This window comes from Macaca fascicularis, chromosome 19 (genome assembly GCF_037993035.2).
Source record: "Macaca fascicularis isolate 582-1 chromosome 19, T2T-MFA8v1.1".
NCBI classification, from domain to species: Eukaryota; Metazoa; Chordata; class Mammalia; order Primates; family Cercopithecidae; genus Macaca; species Macaca fascicularis.
This window is the reverse complement of record NC_088393.1, coordinates 10,873,011-10,892,101: the sequence shown is the minus strand read 5'-3', so window position 1 is coordinate 10,892,101 and position 19,091 is coordinate 10,873,011. Positions and strand designations below refer to the sequence as shown.

The 19,091-nt window shown below is 56.3% G+C and overlaps 1 protein-coding gene across 3 annotated transcripts; it reads left to right on the top strand.

Annotated features, from left to right (window-relative positions):
• Positions 1-180: 180 nt before the first annotated feature.
• Positions 181-18,966, top strand: RAVER1 (ribonucleoprotein, PTB binding 1). Of its 3 annotated transcripts, XM_015440724.3 has the most exons (14): positions 181-421; positions 2,866-2,932; positions 4,302-4,771; positions 11,381-11,572; positions 11,668-11,797; positions 12,200-12,294; positions 13,325-13,412; positions 13,684-13,895; positions 13,992-14,085; positions 14,161-14,288; positions 15,696-15,770; positions 16,793-16,936; positions 17,409-17,492; positions 17,582-18,966. In XM_015440724.3, the coding sequence occupies exons 1-14, from the start codon at positions 203-205 to the stop codon at positions 17,726-17,728; spliced, it is 2,145 nt and encodes a 714-aa protein (XP_015296210.3). In that variant the 5' UTR covers positions 181-202; the 3' UTR covers positions 17,729-18,966. The 3 variants fall into 3 exon arrangements, 2 of the variants coding, with proteins under 2 accessions (XP_015296210.3, XP_015296209.3); XR_012428383.1 differs by lacking the exon at positions 11,668-11,797; XM_015440723.3 differs by having other exon boundaries at positions 13,992-14,288.
• The last annotated feature ends 125 nt before the right edge of the window (positions 18,967-19,091 follow it).

The window sequence follows — 19,091 nt, the reverse complement described above, 5'->3', positions numbered from 1 at the left end:
CGCTGCGACGGAAGGAGGAGGGGTCTGTGGCGCGCAGACGCACCTTGAACTCTTGAGAGGCGGGCTGGGGCCTAGCCAATGGGATAAGGGGGGAGGGAACGAGGTGGGGCTTCTCTCAGCCAATCGACGGGCGCGCCCTCGTTGCCGCTCTATGCCGCTCCGCCCCGGCTCGCTGGTCCCAGAAGGCGCCGGGTTTCCCAAGATGGCGGCGGACGTGTCCGTTACTCACCGGCCCCTGCTGAGCCCGAAGTCTGGGGCCGAGGTCGAAGCCGACGATGCCGCGGAGCGCCGGGCGCCCGAAGAAGAACTGCCGCCTCTAGATCCAGAAGAGATCCGGAAACGCCTGGAACACACCGAGCGCCAGTTCCGTAACCGCCGCAAGATACTGATTCGGGGCCTCCCGGGGGACGTGACCAACCAGGTATTGGGGGGGGCGGTGTAGGAGCGTGGCGGGAAATACCACGGTGCGCGTGCGCGGGGGGAACCGGGCGACACCAACGCTGAGGTGCGCGGGGGTCGTTGGCGGGGGCGTCCAAGCACCGGATCCACGCGGGATCGAGAGAGACCAAGAGCGGGATGTGGGGGGGCGGTGATGAAAGGGGAAACCGGCTGTGAAGTGAGGGAGGGCGTTGCTAGGGGCGACCACAGGCTTGGTCGACACCAAGTGATGGAAGGGGGCGGACAGCTTTGGTCCTGTTGGGGAATTGTGAATGGGCTGGTACATTGGACCACCAGTTGCCCCCTGCTTGGATGATGCTTTTCTCCACCCACTCTACGACAGGGTGGCGGGACCTCAAATCCAGAAGTTTCAGGACTGCGGAGAGTATGCCCCTCCATCTCACGCGTTTATTCACTGCTCTCAGAGATAAATCCGGAAGTAAAAGCAGCCCCTGGTTCTCAGCCCCCAAAACCTCAGGATTAATTTGGGAAAATGGGGTCTCCTGCCACCAGCCTACAGACCTACAGGAAGGAAGTGGGGCCTGTGTTCTATGGATCCCCTCGTGGCTAATCTTCCTGCTAGGAGTGCCCTTCTCATGGGGCCAGCATGGGGAAGCGCTTCCCGATGCTCTTTGGACCCGGGGAAATGGCATCTATACTGCCCTTCCCTATGGCGGTGAAACAGGTTCTCGCTTCCTTCTGCTGAGAATCCCTGCTCTCTGGCCCACCAGCACACCTGCCACTGGCCCTCCCTGCCCATGGGTGGGCACCTGGCTAGTGGGACCCCAGGGATGTTGGGAGGGGCTGAATTTGGGGACAGATCGGGGCAGGCATCATTAAGAATGGTCAGGTTTGTTTCTGGGTCTTCCTCTCAGTGTCTGCAGTCTCTAAGCAGGAAACACATTGTTTCTCCTGCAAGATGCATAGTGTATCTGGCCCCAGCAGGCCCCAGCACTTTGCCTTCAAAGCTGGCTTGAGGCTGGGCACGGTGGCTCATCCCTTTAATCCCAGCACTTTAAGAGGCTGAGGCAAGAGGCTGTCTTGAGCCCAAGGGTTCAAGACTAACCTAGGCAGCATAGTGAAACCCCCATCGCTACAAAAAATTTTAAATAATTAGGCATGGTGGTGCGTGCCTGTAGTCCCAGCTACTCAGGAGGCTGTGGTGGGAGGATCACTTGAGCCTAGGAGATTGAGGCTGCAGTGAGCTATGATCATGCTACTGCACTCTAGCCTAGGTGACAGAACAAGACCCTGTCTCTAAAAAAAAAAGAAAATAAATGAGCTGGCTTGCAAGAGGGCAGCCTTATCAGGAGGAGGAAATTGGGAGGCATGTGAACTTACCGAATGTGAGGCTTACTAGTAGGTGGGCTTCCCAGTCAGGTACCCATGGGTGGCCGCACTGCCCGACTGCATGGCCTCCAGCCGATCTCTTCACTTCTCCTAGCCTGGGTTTTCTCGTGTACAACATGAGTTTGTTAATAACTTCACTTACAGAGTTGTTAGAAACAGTGAATCTTGCAAAAGGAGGTTCATGGAGGTTAAATGACTTTCCTAAAGGCATACTCCTTTTTTTTTTTTTTTTTTTTTGTTGTTTTTTAGATGGAGTCTCACTCTGTAGCCAGGCTAGAGTGCAGTGGCTTGATCTCTGCTCACTGCAACCTTCACCTCCCAGGTTCAAGCGATTATCCTGCCTCAGCCTTCCAAGTAGCTAGGACGACAGGTGCACTCCACTACATCCAGCTGTTGTTTTGTATTTTTAGTAGAGACGGGGTTTCACCTTGTTGGCCAGGATGGTCTGGATCTCTTGATCTCGTGATCCACCCGCCTCGGCCTCCGAAGTGCTGGAATTACAGGCGTGAGTCCGGCCTTTTTTTTTTTTGAGACAGTGTCTCCCTTTGTTGCCCAGGCTGGAGTGCAATGGCACACTGCAACCTCTGCCTTCTGGGTTCAAGCAATTCTCCTACCTCAGTCTCCCGAGTAGCTAGGATTATAGGTGTGCGCCACCTATAACCAGTGGCGCCACCAGTAGCCACTCCTGGCTAATGTTTGTATTTTTAGTAGAGATAAGGTTTCACCATGTTGGCTGGTCTCGAACTCCTGACCTCAGGTGATCCACCCGCCTCGGCCTCCCAAAGTGCTGGGATTATAAGCATGAGCCACCGCACCCAGCCAGCTAAAGGTATACCCTTTAAGAGCATGTTGCCTGGGTAATAGCACAGTCTGCATCTAGGTTCTGAATCCCAGCTCTGCCAGGTATGAGCAGAATGACCTTGGCCAAATTACTGCATCAAGCCTCAGTTTCCTCATTAGTAAAATGGGGGGTGGTAATTGACCTGCCTTCATAGCTGGTGGCAGCTATGAGGGCGGCACCGGTTTGCCCCCTTCCATCTCCAGTAACTCCCTGTCTTTTATCTTGTATCTCCACAGGAAGTACATGACCTGCTCAGTGACTATGAGCTCAAATACTGTTTTGTGGACAAATACAAAGGGACAGGTTTGTGGGGCTATGGGGTGGGCCAGGGCAGGGAATGACCGTCCCTGAAGATGGGAGGGCTCTGGCTCACTGTCTGCTGCTCTGAACTTCAGGCCCAGTATTGCCCCCCAGGCCAAAATGGCAGGTTGCCCCAATCTGCCTGTCATCCTGTCATCTTGGGACAGCCTTCATGTTCTCCTTGAAGAACACTGGGCATTGGGCTGATTCTCTTCCTACTCCACTCGCTTGGCATTGAGCTAATTCTTGACAACGTTTGGCCGTGGGTTCATTCTCTTCCTACCCCTCTTGCCTCTTCCTTACCCAGCCAGTCACCCATGCTTGTGTGTTTTTGTTTTGTTTTGTTTTTTGTTTTTTGTTGAGATGGAGTCTTGCTCTGTCGCCAGGCTGGAGTGCAGTGGTGTGATCTTGGCTCGCTGCAACCTCTGCCTCCTGGGTTCAGCCCATTCCTCTGCCTCAGCCTCCCAAGTAGCTGGGATTATAGACATGTGCCACCACACCCGGCTAATTTTTGTATTTTTAGTAGAGACAGGGTTTCTACCTGGGTGGGTCCAGGTTAGCCAGGTGAGGAGGTGGGGCTCAGTGTTCCACGCTCAGGGAACAGCAGCTGCGAAGGCCCCTCTGGAGTGTGCCTGGTGTGGTCCGGATAGCAGTAGTGAGATGGGAGGGGAGGTCAGCGAGCCCACGCAGGCTGCACTGCACCCTGCAGCTAGAAGCCACCAGATGGATGTGGCGTGATCTGGTTATCATTTTGAACAAAGCTTCCTGTGGCCTCTGGGTGGATTGCAAATCTGGGGCAGCATGTGGCAGCAGGGTTCAGGGCACTGGTGGCCTGGAAAGGTGGCAGGGGTGGGCAGTGTAGAGTGGGGCTCTGGAGTCCAGCTGCCTGGGTTCAAGTCCAGGCTCCCCTGCTTGGGCACGGGGGTGCTGCTCTGGGCCCGTTTCCTCACTGGCAAAATGTTGGTTGTGATGATTAAGTTACAACCATTTGACAGATGAGGAAACTGATACCCCCAAGCCACCTGGGGCTTGGGCTTAAATCTGGGCCTCAGTGAGCATGGGCTTAACCACTGCCCTTGGTATCATCCGAGTGACCCACGGCGTTCTTAGGACAGAGCCAGGTCCACAGTTGGTGGGCGCTGCTATGGGTGCGGGTGGACGCAGGGCTGGGAGAGGGAGTGGGCTTCGTGGAGCCTGGAGTCAATGGCAGGCGTGCTCGCCTGTGTGAGTCACCAAGGCTGGCAACTGTTCAGATCGGCAGGCACCTGAAATGCCCAGCATTTTGAAGTCCCACCTGCTTTGCAGGGTGGCAGGGTGGAGGGGCAGGCCCTCGGGGCCCGGCTGACCTCGCACTGCCCTCTTCCCACCGCAGCCTTCGTGACCCTGCTGAATGGGGAGCAGGCCGAGGCCGCAATCAACGCTTTCCACCAGAGCTGCTTACGGGAGCGCGAGCTGTCGGTGCAGCTGCAGCCCACGGATGCCCTGCTGTGCGTGGCCAACCTGCCCCCCAGCCTCACACAGCAGCAGTTCGAGGAGTTGGTGCGGCCCTTCGGCAGCCTGGAGCGCTGCTTCCTGGTCTACAGTGAGCGCACTGGCCACTCCAAGGGGTATGGCTTTGCCGAGTACATGAAGAAGGACTCGGCTGCCCGTGCCAAGTCGGACCTGCTGGGCAAGCCACTGGGACCGCGCACCCTCTACGTGCACTGGACGGATGCCGGGCAACTGACGCCTGCCCTTCTCCACTCCCGCTGCCTCTGTGTGGACCGCCTACCACCTGGCTTCAATGATGTGGACGCTCTGTGCCGGGCGCTGTCAGCTGTCCACAGCCCCACCTTCTGCCAGGTGAGCCCTGCAGAGAGCACTGGGGAGCACGTGCCAGGCCCGGAGCACCTGAGGGAGTCTTTGGAGTCATCTGCCTTTTCTTTTTTTTTGAGACAGAGTATCACTTTGTCAACCATGCTGGAGTGCAGTGATGCAGTCTCAGTTCACTGCAACCTCCGCCTCCTGGGTTCAAGCGATTCTCCTGCCTTAACCTCCAGAGTAGCTGGGATTATAGGTGCCCCACTACCATGCCTGGATAGTTTTTATATTTTTAGTAGAGGTGGGGTTTTGCCATGTTGGCCAGGCTGATCTTGAACTCCTGGCTTCAGGTGATCCACCCACATTGGCCTCCCAACGTGCTGGGATTACAGGCGTGAGCCACCGCGCCCGGCCAGAGGATTTGAATCCCTGTGCAACTTCAGGCCTCACTGTCGCTCTGTCAGATGCAGGTGAGGCCACTCTTGTAACTGGATCTCGAGGCTTGCTCACCACTCACCTCCTCATTCGCTGGTACCTTCATCAAACCTCCCATGGGGTCCCAGACCCTGGCCAGGCATTGAGGAGGCTGCAGAGGAGCCCACAGTCTATTTGAACCTTGAGGTCAGAGACTGAGGCTTCGCTAGATCCCAGCCCCACCCTCGAGCTCGGGCCAGTCACTGGCTCTCTGATCTACAGTTTCCCTCCTCCGTAAGCAGGGACTCAATACTTGCACAATGGGTTGGCAAAACAGCCCCTTGTTCATTCAGACCACATGTGCCAGGCACTTCTGTGTGTGTGCCTCGCCCTGTGACAGGTGCAGTGGGGCGAGAATAGGCCAGACTCACTCTCTAAGAGCCCCCAGAAGGTCTTGATCCCCAGAGATCCTGAAGGGGACATTCCTCCAGCACTCACTGTGGACTCTGAGTACGTAACCTTTAGTTGCTTCATCCTGTAGCAACCCTGAGAGATAGGTATCACTCCCATTTTTAGGTGAGGATACCAAGGCACACAGGGGTCAAGTAACTTGCCCAGAGTTAAACAGCCAGGGTCTGGCAGAGCTGGGATCAGAATACCACAGCCTAGCTCCGGAGCTTGGACCACTGAGAGGAGGCCAGTGCAGAGGCTTAGAAGGGGTAGGCCTGGCCAGGCGCAGTGACTCACACCCGTAACCCCAACACTTTGGGAGGCTGAGGTGGGTGGATCCCTTGAGCCTAGGAGTTTGAGACCAGCCTAGGCAATATGGTGAAATCCTCTCTATGCAAAAATTAGACAGGTATGATGGTGTGCCTGTAGTCCCAGCTACTCAGGAGGCTGAGGTGGCAGGATCGCTTGATCCTGGGAGTCTGAGGCTGCAGTGAGCCTTGATCGCACCACAGCACAATGACACTACAGCCTGGGCAATGGAGCTAGACCCCCATCTCAAAAAAAAAAAAAAAGAGTCCTGGGCTCAGACCCCCAGCTCTGTGGCTTTGAGTGGGTCCCTCTCATGTAAGTGGGGTATTGGTGCCCCATTTAAACTAGGTGTCTGTTGGGAGGCAGAGGCAGGAGGATCACTCGAGTCCAGGAGTTCAAGACGAGCCTGGGCAAGATAGTGGGACACCATCTCTATATTTAAAACAAGAAACAGGCTGGGTGAGATGGCTCATGCATGTAATCCCAGCACTTTGACAGGCCGAGGCAGGCGGATCACTTGAGGTCAAGAGTTCAAGACCAGCCTGGCCAACATGGTGAAACCCTGTCTCTACTAAAAATACAAAAAAAATTAGCCAGGTGTAGTGGCACAGGGCTGTAATCCCAGCTACTCAGGAGGCTGAGGCAGGAGAATCGCTTGTACCTGGGAGGCAGAGTTTGCAGTGAGCCGAGATCGCGCCACTGCACTCCAGCCTGGGTGACGGAGCAACACTCCATCTCAAAAAAACAGGCCACGCGCAGTAGCTCACGCTTATAAAGCTTTGGGAGGCTGAGACGGATCACCTAAGGTCAGCAGTTTGAGACCAGCCTGACCAACATGGAGAAACCCCATCTCTACTAAAAATACAACCAAAAAAAAAAGTAGCCAGGCATGGCGGTGTGTGCCTGTAATCTCAGCTACTTGAGAAGCTGAGACAGGAGAATTGCTTGAACCTGGGAGGCTGAGGTTGCAGTGAGTGGAGATCGTGCCACTGCACTCCAGCCTGGGCGACAGAGCGAGACTCCATCTCAAAGAAACAAAGAAACAAAAAGCTGAGTATCTATGAGCCGTGGGAATGCCCTCTCTGTTTACTCATCATTCATTCATTCATTCATTCTGCCGCCTTCTCTTGGACACCTGCTACATACCAGGCCGCCTGTGCGGGCTCAGGACAGAAGATGAGTCAGCACAATGGCCTCACCTTTATTTTTATTTTTTATTATTTTTTTTTAAGACAGAATCTCACTCTGTCACCCAGTCTGGAGTACAGAGGCGCAATCTTGGCTCACTGCATCCTCCGCCTCCCGGGTTCAAGTGATTCTCCAGCCTCAGCCTCCCAAGTAGCTGGGATTACAGGCGCCCGCCACCAGACCCAATTTTTGTATTTTTAGTAGAGATGGGGTTTCGCCATGTTAGCCAGGCTGGTCTCAAACTCCTAACCTCAAGTGATCCGCTCACCTCGGCCTCCCAAAATGCTGAGATTACAGGCATGAACCACTGTGCTGGCCTGGCCTTACCTTCTTATGTGGAGATCAAAGGTCACAGGGTCATGACCAGCTACAGGTACTCTTCTAGCCTGTTTCCCCATCTCAAAATGGGGTTGTCAGTGCTTCATGATCAGATTATTGTGAACAGCTGCCCATTCATTTCTCCACTGGAACATTCACTAAATTTTTTTTTTTTTTTTTTTTGAGATGGAGTCTTGCCAAGGCTGGAGTGCAGTCACGTGATCTCAGCTCACTGCAAGCTCCGCCTCCCAGGTTCACACCATTCTCCTGCCTTAGCCTCCCGAGTAGCTGGGACTACAGGTGTGCGCCACCATGCCTGGCCTTATTTTTTTTATTTTTATTTTTTTGTTGAGACAGGTTCTCACTCTAACACCCAGGCTGGAGGAGCCCAGGCTGGAGGAGTGCACTCCAGCCTTGACCTCCAGGGTTCAAGAGATCCTCCTGCCTTGGCTTCCCATATAAGCTGGAACTACAGGAATGCATCAGCATGGCCAGTTGATTTTTAAAATTTTACGTAGAGGCCGGGTGCAGTGGCTCATGCCTGTAACCCCAGATCACTTGAGGTCAGGAGTTCAAAACCAGCCTGGTCAACATGGTAAAACCCTGTCTCAAGGCCAGGCACTTTGGGAGGCCTGTAATCCCAGCACTTTGGGAGGCCGAGGCGGGCGGATCACGAGGTCAGAGATCAAGACCATCCTGGCTAATATGGTGAAACCCTGTCTCTACAAAAAATACAAAAAAAAGTTAGCCGGGTGTGGTGGCATGTGCTTGTGGTCCCAGCTACTTGGGAGGCTGAGGCAGAAGAATCGCCTGAAACTGGGAGGCAGAGGTTGTGGTGAGCCAAGATCCCGCCACTGCACTCCAGCCTGGGTGGCAGAGTGAAACTCTGTCTCAAAAACAAACAAACAAACAAAAAACAGAAAAAAAACCCTGTCTCTACTAAGAATACAAAAAAAATTAGCCAGGCTTGGTGATGGGTGCAAAATTATGTGAAGATGGGATCTCCCTATGTTGCCCAGACTGGTCTGAAACTCCTGTGCTCAAACGATCCTCCTGCCTCGGCCTCCCAAAGTGCTGGGATTACAGATTCGAGCCACTGGGCCTGATCTCACCAAACATTTGTTGAGCATCTGATGAGTACCAGGCATTGAGGTGACGTCCTCCAAGGAGCTCACCTTTAATGTTAGGTGACCTGTTTGAATGGAGGATGGGCTTGACAGTGAGGCAGCTTGAGGTTCACACATCAGTCCCCCTGCTTAGGAATTGTGTGGCCTTGATCACTCTGTGACCCCTCTGAGTCTCTCTCTGCTCATCCCTAAGATGGGTGTGATTATGCCCGGGCACAGTGGCTCATGCTTGTAATCCAGCACTTTGGGAGGCCAAGGCGGGCAGCTTGCTTGAGGTCAGGAGTTCGAGACCAGCCTGGTCAACATGGTGAAACCCCGTCTCTACTAAAAATACAAAAATTAGGCCGGGCGTGGTGGCTCACGCCTATAATCCCAGCACTTTGGGAGGCCGAGATGGGCGGATTACGAGGTCAGGAGATCGAGACCATCCTGGCTAACACGGTGAAACCCCGTCTCTACTAAAAATACAAAAAATTAGCCTGGTGCGGTAGCGGGCGCCTGTAGTCCCAGCTACACGGGAGGCTGAGGCAGGAGAATGGCGTAAACCCGGGAGTCGGAGGTTGCAGTGAGCCGAGATCGCGCCACTCTACTCCAGCCTGGGTGACAGAGCAAGACTCCATCTCAAAAAAAAAAAAAAAGGCCGGGTGTGGTGGCTCAAGCCTATAATCCCAGCACTTTGGGAGGCCGAGACGGGCGGATCACGAGGTCAGGAGATCGAGACCATCCTGGCTAACACAGTGAAACCCCGTCTCTAATAAAAAATACAAAAAACTAGCTGGGCGAGGTGGCGGGCGCCTGTAGTCCCAGCTACTCGGGAGGCTGAGGCAGGAGAATGGCATAAACCTGGGAGGTGGAGCTTGCAGTGAGCTGAGATCCGGCCACTGCACTCCAGCCTGGGCAACAGAGCGAGACTCCGTCTCAAAAAAAAAAAAAAAAAAAAAAGAAATTAGCTGGGCGTGGTTGTGCACGCCTGTAATCCCGGCTATGGGGAGGCTGAGGCACGAGAATCACTTGAACCCAGGAGGCGGAGGTTACAGTAAGCTGAGTTTACATCACTGCACTCCAGGGCGACAGAGCAAGACTCCATCTCAAAAAAAACAAAACAAAACGATGGGTGTGGTTATGGGAGATCTGTGCCCAGACCTTGGCACAGGGCGTGGGCCAAGGCAAAGGGCTGCTACCTGCACCTTTGCTGCCCGGGCATTCAGCAAGTGCTGGGGCCCAGGCCCAGCCACTTCCCTTAGCATTGCTACCTGGCTTGGCCACTGTCTGGAACGAGAGCCCTTCCTTCCCCACCCCTTGCTGATTATCTTTTTTTTTTTTTTTGAGAGAGAGTTTGGCTCTTGTTGCCCAGGCTGGAGTGCAATGGCGTGATCTCAGCTCACCGCAACCTCCGCCTCCCAGGTTCAAGTGATTCTCTTGCTTCAGCCTCCCTAATAGCTGGGATTACAGGCGTGAGCCACCATGCCCGGCTAATTTTGTATTTTTAATAGAGACAGGGTTTCTCCATGTTAGGCTGGTCCTGACCTCAGGTGATCCGCCCACCTCGGCCTCCCAAAGCGCTGGGATTACAGGCATGAGCCACCGCGCCTGGCCTCTTTTTGTTTGTTTTTAAGCAACAGGGTCTTGCTCTGTCCTTGGAGTACAGTGGCTCAATCATAGCTCACTGTAATCTTGAATTCCCGGGCTTAAGCAGTATTGCCCCCTCAGCTGGGACCATAGCCCGGTACCACCACATCCTGCTGCAGCACTGTTTCTTGGGACAGCCATCACCAGTACCCTGATGTGGCTGGTCCCATGAAGGCTGTCAGCCTGGCCTTGTCTGATCCCAGCTCTAGACTGACCTGGACAAGGGACTGTCCCTCTCTGAGCCTGAGTTTTCCCACCTACAAAGTAAGGGCACTGACAGTGCCTGCCTTTTTTTCTTTACTTTTTTTTTTTTTTTTTTTTTTGAGACAGAGTCTCACTCTGTCGCCCAGGCTGGAGTGCAGTGGCCGGATGTCAGCTCACTGCAAGCTCCGCCTCCTGGGTTCACGCCATTCTTCTGCCTCAGCCTCCCGAGTAGCTGGGACTACAGGCACCCGCCGCCTCGCCCGGCTAGTTTTTTGTATTTTTTAGTAGAGACGGGGTTTCACCGTGTTAGCCAGGATGGTCTCAATCTCTTGACCTCGTGATCCGCCCGTCTTGGCCTCCCAAAGTGCTGGGATTACAGGCTTGAGCCACCGCGCCCGGCTGCCTTTTTTTCTTTTCTTTTCTTTGTTTTTTTTTTTGAGACAGAGTCTTACTCTGTCGCCCAGGCTAGAGTGCAATGGTGCGATCTCGGCTTGCTGCAACCTCTGCTTCCCATGTTGAACTGATTCTCGTGCCTCGGCCTCCCAAGTAGCTGGGATTACAGGCATGCGCCACCACGCCCAGCTAATTTTGTATTTTTAGTAGGGATGGGGTTTCACTGTGTTAGCCAGGATGGTCTCGATCTCCTGACCTCGTGATCCGCCTGCCTCAGCCTCCCAGAGTGCTGGTATTACATGTGTGAGCCACTGCGTCCGTGGCCTTGGCTTTGGTGGTGAGGCGGCTCCCAGCTCCGCCCTCCCTCCAGCTGTGTGGTCTTGAGTGCGCTGACCTCTCCGTGCCTCAGTTGCCTTCTCTGATAAATGGGTATGATGCAGCCGCCCAGGGTCATTGGGAAGATCAGATGAGCTGATGCAGGAACGAGGCGCAGGGCAGTGAAGGCCTGGTGTGGAATTCACCCTCATGGGGCAGCAGAGTCTGGTTACGGTTGTCACTTCCCGGGGTGGTGCAGTCACTGCTGCCCGGGTGCTCATGACTGCCTGCTTTCCTCCGGCAGCTGGCGTGCGGCCAGGATGGGCAGCTGAAGGGTTTCGCGGTGCTGGAGTATGAGACGGCTGAGATGGCGGAGGAGGCACAGCAGCAGGCGGACGGTCTGGCCCTGGGGGGCAGCCACCTGCGAGTCTCCTTCTGCGCCCCTGGGCCCCCCGGCCGCAGTATGCTGGCCGCTCTCATCGCTGCCCAGGCCACGGTGAGCCTGTGTGGGCAGGGGTGGAGGGGTGGGGATGGGAGCCCCATGGGGATATCAGGGCCCCGGCGGCGCTCTGAGCTGCTCTGTTCCTGCAGGCCCTCAATCGGGGGAAGGGACTCCTCCCTGAGCCCAACATCCTGCAGCTGCTCAACAACCTGGGCCCGTCTGCCTCCCTCCAGCTGCTGCTCAACCCCCTGCTCCACGGCAGTGCGGGGGGGAAGCAGGGTAAGGTGGGGCTGGGCAGGGGCCCCCACTGTGCAGAACGGGCTGCAGCACTGTCTCCGGCACTCCCCGAAACTGCTCATCTTGGCCACAGTGACAGGAGCCCAGGAGTAGGGCTGAGGGGGAGTGTGGAGTCATAGGGGGAGCTGCTGTTGTCCACAACTGGGGGCTGCGACCAGGGCCACACAGTGGCCTGCAGTGAGCTGGGGTGCTGGCAAGAGGGGGTGGACTTCACTGGACTAGCCGCTGCTCCTTCTAGGCCCTTCCTTTGGGCAAGTACACTGCCCACCCCCCAGCCCTAGAGCATCAGTTTCCTGCCCCTTCAACGGGTTCAGGGCTGTGTTTCATGAGGCGGGGCAGGGAGGACACAGGGACCCCCACCCATCCTCCTATGTCTCCCTGCAGGCCTCCTGGGTGCTCCCCCCGCCATGCCGCTGCTCAGTGGGCCAGCCCTGTCCACGGCGCTGCTGCAGCTCGCCCTGCAGACCCAAGGCCAGAAGGTAACACACACGTCCCCCTCACCCACCGCTCTATAGCCCCTCCTTGCTCTTTTCAACACAGCTGGTGCGATTGGTGGGTTGGGGGGACCTCTGGCTGTGCCCTGGGGGCCCAGAACCCGGGTGAGGCCGACTCCCCCCAACCCCTGCCTTTCCCACCCACATCCCCATCCGCCTCTGGCAATCGCTCATGACAGGGTTTGCCGTCTTTCCCTCCATTCTGGAGAGGGCCCCTGGACTTGGTGCCTGGGGTGGGGTGAGGGGACCTGGACACGCCCATTTACAGCCTGAAACTGGGTGTGGGCTGGGAGCACGGCTGCTGGGCACCACTTTGTGAATAGACTGCTCGGAAGCTCCCCTGTGGAAGAGGCACCTGGGGAAGAAACTCCAGGTCTATCCCCTCAGTGCGCACGCACATACCCGCACACACACAACTCACACCTAGAAACACAGGTACACATACAGACTCACACATACAAAGATGCAGATATACACACACAGAGACAGACACAGACATAAGTCAAAGACACACATAGACACACAGAGAGACATAAGACAGACTCACGCACGCAGAAACAAAGACATATATGCGCGCGTGCGCACACGCACACACACAGACGTACACCCATGCTCCGCCCTGTCTGGTGTGGTTCCCTGGATTCTAAGTCAGTAGTGTCAGTGTATCTGTCTGGTGGTAACTGACAGAGTACGTGAGCCTGTGGGTCTGACCTTCTGTGACTAAAAGTGGCTGTAACACTGTATGGCTGTCCCACTCCATGTGGCTGCAGTTGATACTGTGCTGTAATCACTGGCCAGGGAACTGGGGCCTGGCGCTCAGGACACCCTCGGTCACCATGGCTGATGGGACGAATGATGGGGTTGGAGTGTGGCGGGCACTGGGGAACCCCATGCCTGTCTGCCCAGGACCAGCCGAGCCCTGGGGTCAGGGTGTGTCTGCCAAGACTCTGGGCCACACCTGTCTGCTTCCCTGGGCCACCCTGCCGCCATCTGCAACTGTCTGCTCTGTCCCTAGAAGCCCGGCATCCTGGGAGACTCACCCCTGGGCGCCCTCCAGCCTGGGGCCCAGCCGGCCAACCCCCTCCTCGGGGAGCTGCCTGCAGGTAACGCAGACCCCGCCCACACGGTGTCCCCCAGCCACTTCCGCTTCCTTCCTTGCTACGTGGCCTTGGACGAGTGACCCAACCTCTGTGGGTCCCCGCGCCCTGGTCCATCAGTTGGGTGTCTCCCCCAGGGCCCAGGCATGAGCTCTGCTCAGTGGCCAGCATGGATTTGTCTCTTGACCACTGGGCCCTGGTCCAGGTGGGAGCTGGAGGGCCCTGGGGAGAGGGGTCCTCTGAGCCTGGGCCCCTGAAATCCTCCTTCCCTCCCTAGGAGGGGGCCTGCCCCCGGAGCTGCCGCCCCGGCGAGGAAAGCCACCACCCCTGCTGCCATCCGTGCTTGGCCCTGCTGGGGGTGACCGGGAGGCCCTGGGCTTGGGTCCCCCAGCGGCCCAGCTCACTCCTCCCCCCGCCCCTGTGGGGCTCCGAGGCTCTGGCCTCAGAGGCCTCCAGAAAGACAGTGGGCCTCTGCCGACGCCCCCTGGGGTAAGGCCCTGCCCTGCGCGCGGCACCACACCAGCCTCCTGTTCCACAGAGTCCCCTTTCCTGGGGGCCCTCGTGAATCTGGCCCTCCTGCTGCAGGTCTCACTGCTGGGGGAGCCCCCCAAGGACTACCGGATTCCCCTGAATCCCTACCTGAACCTACACAGCCTGCTCCCGGCCAGCAACCTGGCGGGTAAGGAGGCCCGGGCCTGGGGAGGCGCCGGGAGAAGCCGCCGCCCAGCTGAGGGCCCCCCACCTAACCCCCCAGCCCCTGGAGGTGGCAGCAGCAGCAGCAAAGCCTTCCAGCTCAAGTCCCACCTGCTCAGCCCCCTCAGCAGCGCCCGCCTGCCCCCCGAACCAGGGCTATCTGACAGCTACAGCTTCGACTACCCCTCGGTGAGTGCCTGGCTGCAGCTCTGTGTCCCCTGAGGCCAAATCATTCTCCAAACTGATATTTCTCTAGGATGGACTATGCCAGGCCATGTGCTAGGGAGGCGACAGGGAACGTGCCGGATATGGTCTCTGCTTTTTTTTATTTTTTTTTTAGAGACGATCGCCCTATGTTGCTTTGGCTGGAGGGCAGTGGTGCTATCATAGCTCACTGCAGCCTCAACCTCCTGGGCTCAAGCGATTCTCACACCTCAGCCTCCTGAGGAGCTGGGACCATAGACATGCACCACCATGCCCAACTAATTTTTAAATTTTTGGTAGAGACAGAGTCTTATTGTGTTGTCCAGGCTGGTCTCAAACTCCTGACCTCAAGTGAGCCGCCCACCTCAGCCTCCCAAAGTGCTGGGATTACAGGCAAGAGCCACCAAGCCCAGCCTCATGCCCTTAAAGTTTCCTGTCTCTCTGCACATCACCCCCTGCTTCCTGGTCCACCTGCCTGTCTGTCCATTCCCAAGACCTGGAGGATCTTGTGTCTCAGTCTGTCTGTCATCCTGATTCTGTCTGTTTGTCTCTCCCAAGAGGACTTAGGCCACACTGTCTCTCCTCAGAGACAGGGCTTACCTTTTCTGTCCCTCTCTCTCACCTTTGATTCCTGTTTGTGCTCCTGGAGATTTGGTCCTTCTATGACGCCAAACTCCTTGGCAGGTCAGAAATTACAAACTGGGCCAGGTGCGGTGGCTCACACCTGTATTCCCAGCACTTTGGGAGGCCGAGGCGGGCGGATCACCTGAGGTTGGGAGTTCAAGACCAGCCTGACCAACATGGAGAAACCCTGTCTCTACTAAAAATATAAAATTAGCTGGGCGTGGTGGCACATGCCTGTAATCCCAGCTACTAGGGAGGCTGAGGCAGGAGAATTGCTTGAACCCGGGAGGCGGAGGTTGCGGTGAGCCGAGATTGCGCCATTGCACTCCAGCCTGGGCAACAAGAGCAAAACTCTATCTCAAAAAAAAAAAAAAAAAAAAAGAAATTGCAAACTGGCCGCCCATAGGTCACCTGGGTGATGTTTGGCCCCCTCTGGATTTCAAACAAATAACAACGGAAATTAACGCCCCCTCTGGATTTCAAACAAATAACAACGGAAATTAACGCCAACACAGGAAAACTACAAGAGTCCACACACCTGGAATTCCCATCTTGCCTGGGAAACTCCAAACACTTAGACCCATGGGGGGCACCCCCTTCACAGCAGCCATCCCTGGGGCCGAGCTGTATCCAGCCCCAAATTTGCCTCTTCCTGGTCCCAGAGTGGTGGGGGCTGTCTTCCCTGATGACAGCTCAGCCAGCGGAGTTCAGCCAGGGGTGAGGCTGGGACAGACTCCAACCCATTGTGCTTTTCCCACTTTGATTCAGGACGTGGGACCACGGCGGCTCTTCTCCCACCCACGGGAACCAGCCCTTGGGCCTCACGGACCCAGTCGACACAAGGTGAGAGCCACCTGGTATGGTGTGTGTAGCAATCAGCTTTTACTATATGACAGGCTGTGCCATGACTTAGTAGCCTAGAATAGCAGACCTTGTATTTTGTGTGTTCTTTGTGGGGTTTTTCTGAGACAGGATCTCACTGTGTTGCCCAGGCTGGAGTGCAGTGGCTCCATCATAGCTCACTGCAGCCTCAAACTCCTGGGCTCAAGCGATCCTCCTACCTCAGCCTCCTGAGTAGCTGGGACCATAGGCACTCACCACCATGATGGTTAATTTTTGTACTTTTTGTGGAGACGAAGTCTCCCTATGTTGCCCAGGCTGGTCCAGACCTCCTAGGCCCAAGCAATCCTCCCACCTTGGCCTCCAAAAGTGCTAGGATCCCAGGCATGAGCCACCGTGCCATGCCAGGCATTGAATTACTTCTTGCTACTCTGTGGGGCAGTGGGCGGTCCCTGGCACTCACCCGGGCCTCAGTGAGCTACGTGGCCTCACATATTTGGCGTCCATAAGCTGGAACAGTTTCTCTGTGTCCCTTCGTGCAGTGATGATCCCCGGGTTCCTGGAGGAGGAAGAGGAGGCGGGTACCCACGTGCCAGCTCTCCTCAGTCCTATTAGTCAAAGCTAGTCTTCGCAAAACCCAGAATTGCTGGGCATGGTGGCTCACGCCTGTAACCCAGCACTTTGGGAGGCTGAGGCGGGTGGATCACCTGAGGTCACGAGTTTGAGACCAGTCTGACCAACATGGAGAAACCCCATCTCTACTGAAATACAAAAAATTAGCTGGGCATGGTGGCACATGCCTGTAATCCCAGCTACTTGGGAGGCTGAGGCAGAAGAATCGCTTGAACCTGGGAGGCAGAGGTTGCAGTGAGCGAGATCATGCCATTGTACTGCAGCCTGGGCAACAAGAGCGAAACTCCATCTCAAAAAAAAAAAAAAAAAGCCCAGAATCATTTTGGAGGATCATATACACAGGGCTGGGTACTACAATTGTCTGCTTCACTCCACCGACCCTTCTTCCGCAGATGTCCCCCCCGCCCAGTGGCTTCGGTGAACGGAGCAGCGGTGGGAGTGGCGGGGGCCCCCTTTCTCACTTCTATTCAGGCTCGCCCACTTCCTACTTCACCAGCGGCCTGCAGGCTGGCCTCAAGCAGAGCCACCTCAGCAAGGTGAGGAGCCTCTCTGGCTGAACACAGGCATCCTGGGACAGCTACGATTCGGGGGTGCTTGCCACCGGGGCTCTGTGACCCTCGGTACCCAGGCCAAAGCTGGGGTGGTGGCAGGGGTCGGTCTTGCTCAGGGTGGAGTAGCAACAGCCTGTTGTCCTCTATCCACCCTGTGCATCAAGCACCTAGCACTGCTAGCCTTCCAGGCTTTCTGTCACTTCCTCCCTCTACAGCCCAGGCTGTGGGTGCTACTTGGCCCCATTTGACAGATGAGAAAACCGAGGCTCAAATAAAATGGAGCAATTGGCCCCCAGGTCTCATGGCTAGAAAGTAGCAGAAGCAAGATTTGAACCTGAAACCTGAAACCCTTCGCCTGAGGGGACAGGGAGGGCGGGGAGGGCGCGGGCGCCGGGCGGGAGGGGTGCTTCCTCTGGCCCCCAGGGAGTAACCTGTTCCACCTCTCCATTTCTTCCAGGCGATCGGCTCTTCCCCACTGGGCTCCGGAGAAGGGCTCCTGGGCCTCGGCCCAGGGCCTAATGGTCATAGCCACCTGCTGAAGGTACGGGCAGGGGGTGGGGACATGCAGGGCTGGGGAGCCCCGGCCCCCCAGCGGCCCCTGACCTGCCCCGCCCTGCCCTCTGTCTCCAGACCCCACTGGGCGGCCAGAAACGCAGCTTTGCCCACCTACTGCCCTCGCCCGAGCCCAGCCCAGAAGGCAGCTATGTGGGCCAGCACTCCCAGGGCCTCGGTGGCCACTACGCGGACTCCTATCTGAAGCGGAAGAGGATTTTCTAAGTGGCTGGTGCCAGAGATAACTCAAGGGCCTGCACCAAATCGCTTTTGGGTTTTCTGGTGTTTTGTTTTGTGTTTTTTAAACCATTTTCTCTCTTTCGGTAATAGAAAAATCTCTGAAAGACTTTACTGACCAATCAGCTGGAGCCCCAGGAGCCCAAGGGGTGTGGGGGAGTCTGGAGGCCTCATTGCACCTCTGGCTTGCTCCCCACACCGAAACCCTGCAGCCTTAAGAGAGAGGGGCCCCGGCCTGCTCTCCCTCCCTCCCCCCATCTCCTCTTCCGATGTGCCCGTCTCTCCGGAGCCCTCCTGCCTCGTTAATCCTGTAATTTTGGCCTTTCGAGTGCCTTGGAGGTTTCCCTGACCTCCCGTGAGGATACAGAGACTGTCTCCTTTTTTTTAACTTTGACAACTGACTTCTGTTTCCTTTTCTAATTTTTATTTTTAAAACCACCGCGGACAACCCCCAGCTGTGATTCCTTCAAGGTCCGGCCTGTCCGGGCCACCATTCCACACTTTGCAGTTTGAAACAGCTCTTTTTCCCACATCTGCTGCAGGCATGGCTGTCTCCTGCCCCTGCCTGCCCATCTGGCCAATATCCCAGCCCCAGGGCCCGGGGTCCCTGCCGCAGCCCCCTCCCCTTCTGATGCCTTAAAAGCTGGGCCCCAGGCCCTGCTGGCCAGAGCCACAGATGCAAAGCTCTGGGAGCTTGACTATGGACCAAACAGCTCTGGCCTAGGGATTGGGCCACCCTACCTAGGATCTCCACCCTGGGGACAGTAGAAGGGCAAAGCCTTCATCTTGGCTAACCAGCCCCACCACCCCCTCCTGCCTGGGCCTCGGTGCAGAGATGGGCTTTCTCTGCCAATCCCTGCTGTCTGTCTGTGGGAGTCGGACGTTGTGCCCATCTCCCAGAGCCTCTGCTGTCACTCCCTTGTTGAAGATGAATTCTTGAATTCTGCCTGCCCACCCCAGGCCAGATCCCCGGAGCTGGCCTCCTTTCAGCCCAGTGCCAGAAACCAGCACTCCATGAAGATAAGCTCTGGGCCCGCACACCAGCAGGACCTGTCGACCTGAGGTGACCCTGGGCCTTGCCCCCAGCCAACTGGGCCACTAGCTTCCCTCCCTTGACTCTGGGGATCCACATCCACTCCAAGGGAACTATTCCCCGGACCCCACCCCAATCTCCCCACACGGACCTTTGCTGAATTAAAGTTTGTAAGTAAATGGTTTTAAAGAAATCAGAGTTGGCTGGTTCTTGGGACAAACAGTGGGCCTGAGTGGGAGGTCTGGGATGGCCCCGCGGGTTTACCTGAGCTGGATCCCGCCCTGCTCTTCCCTCCTTGTCACCGCAGGCCCTAAGCAA